This window comes from Phyllobates terribilis, unplaced genomic scaffold (genome assembly GCF_046119375.1).
Source record: "Phyllobates terribilis strain yellow unplaced genomic scaffold, ASM4611937v1 Scaffold_4__5_contigs__length_816908805, whole genome shotgun sequence".
Taxonomy (NCBI): Eukaryota; Metazoa; Chordata; class Amphibia; order Anura; family Dendrobatidae; genus Phyllobates; species Phyllobates terribilis.
Window position 1 is genome coordinate 748,574,365 of NW_027362764.1, and position 12,642 is coordinate 748,587,006.

The window sequence follows — 12,642 nt, forward strand, 5'->3', positions numbered from 1 at the left end:
AGCTGTACAAGGGTTAATGTTTCAGTTCCATGTAAACCCCAGAATTAGGGGAAAATATGGGAGTGGTGGTGGTGGGCTTCACCTGCGGAGAAGTGGGTAGGGGGGACGTTGGGGTGACGGGGCTGCAGCTGTTGCTCTCAGGACGCAGCCTGATGATAGAGTTTCAGATTTTGCAATAACAAAGCTGAGGTATAAACAAAGCCACATGTCAGCGTCGGAGGCCGGGCCTGAGACTTCCGGCAACAAAGCCCCAAGTATAAATAGCCTAGAACAAGCTGGGAACAGCAGAGAGAGAACACTGCAGACACAGGAGCAGCAAAACAGCGGATACCCAGGACCACAGCCCCCATCACAAAGGACCATGCCATTCCTAGGACAGGACTGGAGGTCTCCTGGTCAGAACTGGGTGAAGACTGAGGATGGCTGGAAAAGATTCCTGGAGGAACATAGTAACTTTGTCGGCGACATTAACAGGTCAGTATAATCCGTCCTACGCAGAAAAATACAGTTCGTTACGTACGTAGATGTAGCAGAGCCGGATTCGCTATTGAGACCTTCAGATCTGTATTGTTTGTGGTAATCGGCTTATGTAAGAGAATGGGTAACACACACAGCTCTGCTACATCCATGCACTTATTTATTGTTATTTAGTAGATAACACGCACAGCTCTGCTACCTCCGAACACTTATTTACTGTCATTTAGTAGTTAAACGCACAGCTCTGCTACATCCGAACACTTATTTATTATTATTTAGTAGATAACACGCACAGCTCTGCTACATCTGAACACTTATTTATTGTTATTTAGTAGATAACACGCACAGCTCTGCTACATCCATGCACTTATTTATTGTTATTTAGTAGATAACACGCACAGCTCTGCTACATCCGAACACTTATTTATTGTTATTTAGTAGATAACACGCACAGCTCTGCTACATCCGAACACTTATTTATTGTTATTTAGTAGATAACACGCACAGCTCTGCTACATCCATGCACTTATTTATTGTTACTTAGTAGATAACACACACAGCTCTGCTACATCCATGCACTTATTTATTGTTATTTAGTAGATAACACGCACAGCTCTGCTACATCCATGCACTTATTTATTGTTATTTAGTAGATAACACGCACAGCTCTGCTACATCCATGCACTTATTTATTGTTATTTAGTAGATAACACGCACAGCTCTGCTACATCCATGCACTTATTTGTTATTTAGTAGATAACACGCACAGCTCTGCTACATCTGAACACTTATTTATTGTTATTTAGTAGATAACACACACAGCTCTGCTACATCTGAACACTTATTTATTGTTATTTCGTAGATAACACGCACAGCTCTGCTATATCTGAACACTTATCTATTGATATTTAGTAGATAACACGCACAGCTCTGCTACATCTGAACACTTATCTATTGATATTTAGTAGATAACACGCACAGCTCTGCTACATCTGAACACTTATCTATTGATATTTAGTAGATAACACGCACAGCTCTGCTATATCTGAACACTTATCTATTGATATTTAGTAGATAACACGCACAGCTCTGCTACATCCAAACACTTATTCATTATTATTTAGTAAACAATGTTACTGATTCTACATCACACAAGGGATCGCTCTCCACTCTGTGTTCCTAAGAGCTTGCAATCTACAAATAAACATTAGGGATATATATCAAATATAAAGGATCGATACAACCCCTAACATGCTGTCAGCTGTCGGGACTCGCTGGGAGTTGTAGTTTTGCAACAGCTAGAGAACCACAGGTTGGAAAGATGAGATTGTTTCAATGCAGCTACGTTGTATCACAGCGCGGGTATAATAGCCGCCGACTACAAGTCTCAGCATCCTCAGCCATGTGTTGGCGCAGTGGCGGCTTCCTGATCTATATTAAGGCAATGTAAACAGTGACTTGGCTGGATGGAGCTTTGGAGAGATCTGCTTCTTCCCTGGGATCTCAGCCATGCGCCTAGGTTGTTTTTGTTTCCCTTCAGAAAAGCATGTGACCTGTAATGTCCTCATCTGCCCTGTAGGAGGCAGTAGAGCAATCATCAACAGAATTCCTGGCACATCACAATCAGGGTGACATTGCCCAGAAGGGTTGGCAGCCGTCGTCACCCTGTGTACTCAGTGTACGCTGTATACGATGGATCTTATAATGACACTGCGCAAATGATTCCACCACAAATGTGAATATACGTATAATTTACTATACGCAATCAATATAGCGCAGCGCCCCCAACTGTTTCTATTTCTATAGCTCACATTCAATATGATGATGTACTCCAGACAGGCGGAGGTCCCAGAGATTGGACCCTGTGCAATATATGCCGATACCCGAATAATGAGAATTGTACAAAAACGTTAACACTTTCCCTCTGGAGACGATGCAATATCCTAAAAATTGCATTATAATCTGTAATAAGTAAAGGGCTTGTCCAGAATTAGAAAAAACATGGCTTTCCTCTAAAAATAGCGCCCTCTCTAGCAGCGGGTTGTGTCTGGTATTGCAATTCAGTCCCATTGAAGTCCTGCTGCAATACCACATACAACCCATAGTCAGGGGTGGCACTGTTTTTGAAAAAAAAAAAAACTGCCTTGTTTTTCTAGTTCTGGACAACCCCTTTAAATAGATATATATTTGGGCTGTGAGCTCTTGAGGTCAGGGAATTACTTAGCTTTACACATTCTAATATAGTCAGTGTTTAATAAAGGAAAACTGAGATGAAAGCTCTCCTGTTCTAATTGTTTGTTACAATGTATCAGCGCAGGTTTAGCTCACAGAGCATTGTCTGGACTGGATACAATTGTGACAGGATTGGGAAGTTTCTATTCACTGGCATCAAGCAGAGATCTAGAAAATGGGGAGATATTGGAACACAAAATAGATTGGAAAGTTGTAAAAACTTTATGCAATGCCAAAAAAGCACAGACATATTCTGTATGGCAAAAAGGGTCTAGGAGGTGATAAAGGACGTCTAATCAAACTGTCTCCAGAACAGGCAAAGAGAAAGTTACATTTTTAGGAAATCAAAAAACAACTTTGATTGTTTGGTCATTTTACTTTGCTAAGTTGAACTACAAGTCCCAGTATTGAACATTTTTGCAGTGGTGCATGTGATTTTATGGCTACATAGCATGATATTTATAGACCTTTGTGTCTAGGATTACTTGTTACTTCCATCTCTTTTGCGCCTCAAACTCCTCCGTTTGTGTAAGACATAACATGTGTCAATCACAATCTTTCCGCTTCCTCTTTCTGGTGAAGCACAGTTGCCAACTGTTCTGGATTTCCTGTTCTGAAAGGTGGAGGGGTGTATGAAAAATTTGGGAAAGAGTTGGGGTAGTTCCCTAGATTGGCGAGGGAGGTCTTGGGATGGGCAGGGGAGGTCCTGGGACAGTCAGAGGAGATCCTGGGACGGGCCGGCGAGGTCCTGGAACGGGCAGGGGAGGTCCTGGGACGGGCAGGGGAGATCCTGGGACGGGCAGGGGAGATTCTGGGACAGGCAGTGGAGATCCTGGGACAGGCAGTGGAGGTCCTGAGACAGGCAGTGGAAGTCCTGGGACAGGCAGTGGAGGTCCTGGGATAGGCAGTGGAGGTCCTGGGACAAGCAGGAGAGGTCCTGGGATAGGCAGGTAGGTCTTGGGACAGGCAGGGGATGTCCTGGGACAGGCAGGGGAGGTCCTAGGGTGGTCAGGGGGGTCTTGGGATAGGCAGGAGATGTCCTGGGATGAGCAGGGGAGGTTCTGGGCGGTCAGGGGAGGTCCTGGGATAGACAGGGAGGTCCTGGGATAGACAGGGAGGTTCTGGGATAGGCAGGGGAGGTCCTGTGATAGGCAGGGGAAGTCCTGGGATGGGCAGGGGAGGTCCTGGGACAGGCAGGGGAGGTCCTGGGGTGGTCAGGGGGGTCTTGGGATAGGCAGGAGATGTCCTGGGATGAGCAGGGGAGGTTCTGGGGCGGTCAGGGGAGGTCCTGGGATAGACAGGGAGGTTCTGGGATAGGCAGGGGAAGTCCTGGGATGGGCAGGGGAGGTCCTGGGATAAGCACAGTAGGTTCTGGGATAGGCAGGGGTCGGGTATGACTTAAACATCCCGAGAAATGTTGGCAACTATGAAAAAGGAGAATGACTAGCCATTAACTCTCCCCTTGGGGTCTTTGTCCATCTCTCCACTTACCTGAATGATATACAGATATGTCATTCTCGCACAAGAGGAAATCTGGATGACAACCTTTTTAGTAGCTGTAATGGTGGTCATAATGGTAGGCATTGCTTGGCTTCGAACAGGGGGTGCATGTGTGTGAAAAACATGGCTATCTTATTCCAGAAACAGTGCCTCTTTTGCTCATAGGCTGAGTCTGGTATTGCAGTTTGACCCATTTACACGGTGAACCTGTTTCTCTGATATAACCTAACCTTTAATGACATTTGATGCACAGTACTGTTTTTTTCTTTCGCTATCTGTTGGACTGAAAATGAACCCCCCTCCCCCTGTCTTTTGTGGTGTGATGGATCTGCCTCACAAGTGCTTTTGGCCCTGTTACAAGGGAAGGGATAAACTAATTAAAAATTAGGGGTGTCAGCCAGGCACCATGACCTTGTGTGTGCAATACCCACTACAGAAGCGGCATTATACCAGGGATGTGTAATCCTTTCAGAAATGCATCTGGCTCCGACATCTCGCTGCTCATTTTCCCTCTTATGTAACCTATTGTTGGGCAATGCTTGGAATAACAGAACAATTCATCTGCGATTATTGGCCCCCAATCCGCTGTCAAGAAATTATCCTTTTTAGGACTGTAGGAACCTTTCCAGGTAACTAAAGGGAACCCACACATTTATTACATTATACACATACCATAATAATGCCGACCCTCTCCTCCCATCAGATGGCAATTGTGGGGTCATCAGGGGTGTAGCTATAAAGGGTGGCGGGTGTTTTAGGGGCTCCAAAGACCCCTTTGTCACTTAAGAAGACATCGGTTTAATAAATGGCCGGTTTTAGGTAAAGGGCAAAGTGACAGATTTTGCATTGGGGTCCAGGGGCTAATAGTGGGTCATATGAAGGTGCAACAGCACATTTAAAGGGGCAGTACGCAGGCTGTTCTGATAATACAATATGTCACTGCAGTGGCACTGTGTGGCTTGCCAGCACTCAGGGCGAGGGGAGTATTGTGCCCACTTGCCCAGTAGTAATGTCCCCTGCAAAAAAAATAAAGCCCCCTTTAGAGCAGATTAATGCTCCTTTAGTGTTACGAGTGCAAGGTTTCAAAAAGTAGCACTTTTTTTTTCCTTTTTGAAATTTGTAAATTATGTCAATGCATCAACCATTTGCAAAAAAAAAAAGACATAACATAAACTTCCTGGACCTCCGCCAGTGCAAAATCAGTTCCAGGACCCCACAATCATGATGTGACGTGTACAGCATAGGGCAACTGCGCCCCCCACCGCGCCAAACCCCTACCCCCTAAGGCACGAGGACGAGATTTGATTGCAACCTTCGCACCACGTATTGCTTCTCTCCTGGCCCTTTAAAGTGGCACCATAATGAAATTTATAAGACCCCCTATATGGGGCAGCGTCTCCTCACATCACTTGCATCACTTGGGCAGGAGGTAGTTTTGTGACACTAGCAATGAGTCTAGCAATAAGCAGCGATCTGTATGTCACCATGTCAGCTCTGCTACATCGGCGTGTTGGGGCCTGTCTGTGTACAGCTATGTGTTGTTTTGCCCTGTATTCCTGTACTGTGAGTCATTGTGAACTAAACAGATTCCTGAGCCCTCGCCTGGCACCGATCCTGCGCCCCAGAATAAGTATCGTACCAGGAGACTTAAAGGCGTCGTGCGATTTAACACTATATCTGCTCTCTTACTTTATAATATATAAGTCTGCAATCTACTAAGAAGCGAATCCTCGAACCTTTGCGTTCTTAAAATCCTGTCCATGAAAAAAAAAATCCCATTAATACTAGAATGTGTGAATGTTTCCAATCACTAACAACAAGCAGCAATTGTTAAAGTGTCTATAAAAAAGTTGCAGAACTCTCATTATACAATGATCACACGGATTCCTAGTAAGTTCTGCAATTTTTTTAATATACTCCTTGTTTCAACTTCTTAGCAGTTTCAAGATGTCTGCAAGCTGTCTGTGAATGAGAACATTCTTGGGTTGTGTGGGACTTTAACATTGATGGCCTTGATCGGTGGGGGTGCGACACCCGGCACCTCCACCAATCAGCCGTTCCCGGTGACAGCGGCGCACAGAACTGCACAGTTGCAGCGCCATTAACGAAATAGTGGCCACGGCTGGGTACTGCACATCTACTCCCTATTGATTTGAATAGGTGGCGGATGTGCAGTACCCGCCGCGGCCACTATACAGTAGACGGAGCTGAGTAGTACCTGCCGACACCGGGAACAGCTAATCGGCGGGGGTGCAGAGTGTCGCACCCCCAAAGATCAGACATTGATCTTAAAGATAGGCCATCAATGGTAAAGTCCTGGAGAACCGCTTTAAGAATCTGAACACCCAAACAAGGAATACTCTTTACATATTGTGATATGTTGTTTCCCAATTTTCCAAAAATGGTGTAAAAAAAAAAAGCTGCGATTTTATTACATTTTTGGAAAATCGGGGGAAAAAGCACATCACAACAGCATTGTGTGAACACGACCTATTTGTTGATAGACAATCGTCTATGAGATAAAAACAACCCATTTTACCTTCACTGTTACATTGTAGCAAAGTATCAGGACAGACAAGCAGCCGCCATGTTTAGCTTACAGAGGATTGTCGACACTGGATGCTCTTTTTTGCCAGTCACTGACAGTAAGCAGAGATCTTGAAAATTGAGAGGTACAAAGTTGTGTAAGTTTTCATTATATATAATAAAGTAGCGCCACACCTGTTCCCAGGTAGTATGTGGTATTGCGGCTCAGCTCCATTCACTTCCATGGGGCTGAGCTGCAATACCACACACAGCCTTAAAAAAAGCGTGGCGCTATTTCTAGAACAAAACAACTTTTTTTTAACTGATCCAGTTGGGTCTGATAGATTCCGGTGTCTTTCCAGTTATTGCCAGGTGGAGAACAATAAAGAAAACAATAAAGAGAACCTCGTCACTAACCTGAACTACGACATCGCTGCCAAGAAGAGAAAGAAGGACTTTCTCAACAACAATACAAAGACACAATGTAAGTGGCAGCGACCGTATCCCGTCACATCTCCGCACGACCGTCCAACAGGAGTCCATTATAATCCCGGGGATAGGCCTAATACATTGTTCTAGAATGAAGAATGGCCTTTATAGAGACAAACATCAAATAATGAATTGGGTTTCGTTTTTTTTTTCCATCATTTTATGACTCATATTTTCTTGCACAAACAGATTTTTACCAAGAGAAGTGGATCTACGTGCACAAAGGAAGCACCAAAGAGGTACGAACATGGTCCGTGGATTTGGGTAGCATCATTGTATTAGCGTCCATTTACATTGTGCACTATTAGAGCAACCTGTAGACTATCAGACCATAGCAGCAAGAGAGGAGTGTGTTGAGCTTGTGGGAGGCAGCGACCTGATCCCTTCTGATTTTTTTTAGTGAGGAAACTGCAGCATGTGAAAAGGGCTGTGTCATGATATAAGAAGGGATATATTAACACGTCCGATCCAATGAGATCCTGAGAATGTTGAAAGCAACAGAAGAGGAATGTACTGACCTTGTAGGAGGCAGTGACCCTTGTATGATTATTTTATTATGCAGTGTCATGAAGTCAATGGGAATAGAACAGTTTTCAGCTAATTGCCAGACCTGAAATAACAAGCACTTTCCACCTATTGTGTCCCCCCATTTCCATGTAGATTGTAAGCTTGCGAGCAGGGACCTCACTCCTGATGTAACTGTTAAACTGTCTCACCTTGTATTGAATTTATTGTTTGTACATGTCCCCGCTTAATTGTAAAGTGCTGCGGAATATGTTGGCGCTATATAAATAAAAATTATTATTATTATTATAAGGTTCCGATTCATCAAAGCAATTTTGACGGAATTCTGGCTTAAATTGCTTTGAAAAAGTAGCAAAATTTTTGCGCAACGTGGGGTTGCTCAAAAAAATTGTAATTTTTTTACATTTTCACGCCAGTTTTACCCAGCTCTGCCAAGATGGGTGGAGCTGGGTTTAGACATGGACGCGTTGGGAGCATAACGCCATAGCTCATCTAATCCATGACGAGCCAGAAATCTTACACACCACTTGTCAAGAGGCGGGAGCCTCTTAATGATTCAGGAACATCTTACTCCAGCACACCCCCGCGTCAAGACTGGCATGATGAATCCGAGGCCCATATGTTCACGGGAACGATTATATTAATTGAAGAGGAGTGTGTTGATTTTGCAGCAGGTAGTAACCTATTCAGTCACATGAGTATTGCAGGGCTGCAGGTGATAAGTCTAGTACCCAAAGTGGGAGGTTAAAAAACGTAGCAGTCTATTGGATTATAAGAATGATGACGTCAACAGAAGACGAGTATGTTGATTTTGTAAAAGTCAGTGACCCGTCTAATGATGTGATTGAGTACTAGTCTGCATATAAAAGGGGCAATGTCATAAAGCAGACGGGATATAAGACTTTTCAGCTAATAATTATCGGGAATGAATACATCAACAGGAGAGGAGTTCGTTGATTTTGTGGAAGGCAGTGACCTGTCCCAATAATGTGATTGAGGAGTTTTCAAAAAATTAGCCTCCATCAATAACACTCAACCCTCCTTTGTTCCTACAGCGTCATGGATATTGCACTCTGGGCGAGGCTTTCAACCACTTGGACTTCTCCACTGCCATCTTGGACTCTCGAAAATTCAATTATGTTGTACGCGTAAGTATGGGAAAATGTGTTGAGTAAATCTTTCTATCTAGATACATTATTTTCTGCCAGCGGAAGCATTATTGGCCTAGACAGCTGTGAAAAATCTGTAAAAAGTCCCCTCATCTATCACGTGCCATATTGGTGTCTATTAATGTGGCACAGGGGCCTTTGAGCACCATGGACCTGGGGGCAACTATGAAGCTGGGGGTCACAGAGTAACCTGGTACTGGGTCGCTAACTTTGAAGTATCTACCTCTGTGTTGGCCAAATCATAAGGACATTTGTTGACTATTTTAATGTGTTGTGTAAAATGCCTCGAATATAGGTCAGGGGCAAATATTATTCTTGCCCCGGCATTTTCCATAATAATATTTACTTTGGTTTTGGCAGACCCAAATAAAATGTAATTTACAGAGATGTCTGTGTGCCAACGTAGGAGCATCTGTGTAATCGCACTGAGTAACCAGACGCTCTGTGTATTCATTACAAAAACAAGAATACCATGTGTCTTGGCAGCGGGACCGGACGGGTTATAAATCACTGAGACTCGTCATATAAGCTGTGCCGGGAGCAGAAGACGGCTACTCTTACTTAATTCGCCTACTTAGTTGCCCCTTTTTTTTGTGTAGTCCTAATAGAAAAATTTTCAAAAAGTTTCAAAACTCTATCTCACATTGACCCATCCAATCGCAGGGAGATCATACAAATTCTATGTAGATGTTGGCCCCAGTGGGAATTGGACCCAGGTACAGTACAGGTAGGATAGAAAGTTTTGTTTTATGGGATGATACAAAGGTTAGTCGCTTCCATGAACTGACTGATTTCTGTGTTTTCTATGAAGATGGTGTTAACAGCTGCCAGTTGACTGCAGCTCTGTTCTGTAAAACTTTAAAAGAGGACTTATCACCTCCTGGGAAACTTTATGAGGCTAAAATATATACATTTCTCAAAAAGTTTTAGATAAAAAAAAGTAAAAAATGTCCTCACTAATTTAGTAATAAAAACTCTGGCCCTTTAATAAAGGGAAGCTAAAGGTGGGCTCTCCACTGTCTCACTTACTTGACAGATTTAGAAGACTACCTGTCTCTAAGCTGGGAGGGGGAAAATTGTGTTTAAAAAGAGGTGAGATCTGTGCTGCTGTCGTTCCTCCGACTGGATGTAGTGATATATTAAAGAGGTTGTCCACTACTTTTAGATTGATGGCCTATCCTTAGGATAGGGCATCAATGTCTGATCGGCCGGGGTCCGACACCCAGCACCACTGCCGATCAGCTGTTATCGCAAGGAAGTACTTACTTGTGGAGCTGCCCATCTTCTTGTAGTGTCCGGGGCTTGGTACTACACATCTGCCTCCTATTCATATCAATAGGAGGGAGATGTGCAGTAACACGCCCCGGCCACTACAAGTAAATGGCCAGCTCCGCAAGTAAGTACTTCCGGGCGCTGCCGGCAATAACTGCTGATCGCGGTGGTGCTGGGTGTCGGACCCCGGCCGATAAGGATAGGCCATCAATGTAAAAGTAGTGGACAACCTCTTTAAGCAATGTAAGTTGTATTTCTGTGTATTATGGAGCAGCAGGGGAGTAGAAAAAAACTGTTAAAAGGGTAAATGTCTGTTGTGAGATTCATGTGTATGTAAGGGGAGATTTTGATAAATCCTTTCGAATAGGGGTGATCCATTAGAAGCAGCTAGTTTTCTCCATAGTAGATTAACCCTTGACAAGTAGCTATTTCCTCTTCTAGTAGATTAATCCTTTAGAAGCAGTTATGTCCTCCTCTTACAGATTAACCATTTAGAAGCAGCTGTATCCTCTTCCTTTATCTGGGCTGCAAAAAACACAGGGACATGTTAATATATGGCTGATAAATAACATTATTCTGTATGATGTAAAGTTCTGGCTCTTTGTGATGAGAGTGAGTAAAATTTTCACCAGATACTTCCACCTCAAAGCATGACCTTTTGCCATTTTTAGAGAGTAAGTTCCATTGGTACCAGTGAGTACTACCCTGCAGTAAGGCACCCCTTTGTACAAAAGTTATTTTTGAGATTGACTAAGTGAGCAGTGTGAACAAATCCACTGGGTAGACATGTATAATAATTCTTTGAGGCTAGGAAAATGTAATAAAAAGGTGGTCAATCATGGGTAATCCTTACTAAATTAGCCACATAAATCTACAATAAGTAAAGGCTAAGGACTCAAGAAGGATAATTTCTAGCACTTTAATTTCGTGCACTTATGGTGATGTTATCTATACATGACATCATCTGTTTGTTTGTTTTTTTCATATAACCCGGGAGCAAGGATGATCTCAGGCTTTTTAATACCAAGTTTATGGTTTTTTTTTTTAAGGTAAACAATAAAGTAATCTGACTAAAGCTAATAAACATACAAAACACACTCGTTTCACTAATTATTTCATCTTTTGGGCATTTGTGACCACAAATAGCTTTACATCTGGAAATGAATGCAGTTGTCACAAACCCTTTACTTCTTTATGCTTAAGGGATAACTCCAACCAAAAGATTTCTCCAAGTTCATCCATGGAGGAATGAGAAGTCTATCTAGCTATCAGCATCTTCACATCTTGACTTCCCATATTCTGTGCAAAAATGTTTGAAATGTTCATTGAGAGGTGATTCTCATCCACTTCTCTCAATGAAGAGACTATAGCCGACACGTTAATAGGTTAAAGTCCCGAATAGAGTCTCAACCGCGAAGGTTTTAAAGGGTTAACTTTAGCATATTTATATTAGTTAGATAACTTGCTGATTTCTGGAACTTCTAGTGATCCCAAGATCAGGTCTCTGAAACCCCAAAAATCAGGTTCTGAATCCCCATCTTTAATGGAGCGGATGGATGGATGGATACTCAACCTGCCCTCCATTCATTATCTTTAGGACTTCCGGAATAAGCCAAGTGTTGTTGTCGGGTATTTCCAGCAGTCCCATTGAAAATAAATGGAGCAGAGGCCGAGCATGTGCACCTCTGCTCCATGCAAGACGGGGCTGTCCTGTTCCAAGGGTTTCAGAGCCACGATCTCGGGATTGTTGGGTGTCGTAGAGTTTGGACTCTCATTTATTAGCAAGTTATCCCCGAACGGATAGGGGTCGGGATAGCTTTTTTTTTTTTTTTGGAATAACCCACTAAAGGGGCACTCAATAAATTTAAGATTGAAGGTTTTGGCTGAAGAAATAGGAATTTTATTAGATGACCGCGTCTATGTCACTAAACCTCTACGGCACTTGGGGAAAACATCTGTGCGCAAAAAATGTTAAAACTAAAAACAACAAGTTCTAGTTTTGTTGGCTGATAGAGCTGAGATAATAAATCGCAATTCAGCTGATCGACACGACCCGGTACATAATCCGCGTCATTAATATAAAAGCCAAAAGCAAATCCATCAATATTTCATCACGTTCTGGAATATAATAAAACGAGCTTTGCTCCATCCAATATTTCATTAAACTGTTCAAGGTTTGACCATTTTCCCCTCTTCCTGACCAGGCACATTTTAGGGTTTAAAGAAATGTACATTTTTTTTCTTGTTCTTGTATATATGTACATGTTCGGATATATAAGTACTTTTTGAATCTTTTTTTTCGTTATACAGGGGGCTTCATTTTTATTTCACTGTCAAATTCTCTCATTTATTTTTTTGCTAATGTCGGGAGATAACGGTAGAAAAATAAAGGAAATATGAGTTTGTTTTTCTCATTTCTGTAACAAATATTTTTATATATCCAACACGTTTT

The 12,642-nt window shown here is 42.7% G+C and overlaps 1 protein-coding gene across 1 annotated transcript in view; it reads left to right on the top strand.

Moving 5' to 3' along the window:
* Positions 1-232: 232 nt before the first annotated feature.
* Positions 233-12,642, top strand: part of FBXO32 (F-box protein 32) — a 41,022-nt gene continuing 28,612 nt past the window's right edge. Inside the window, exons 1-4 of the mRNA XM_073679848.1 lie at positions 233-474; positions 7,098-7,219; positions 7,414-7,463; positions 8,805-8,897. Of these exons, the coding sequence (XP_073535949.1) occupies positions 362-474; positions 7,098-7,219; positions 7,414-7,463; positions 8,805-8,897 (378 nt within the window). The 5' untranslated portion in view covers positions 233-361. The remainder of the gene's footprint in view (positions 475-7,097; positions 7,220-7,413; positions 7,464-8,804; positions 8,898-12,642) is intronic.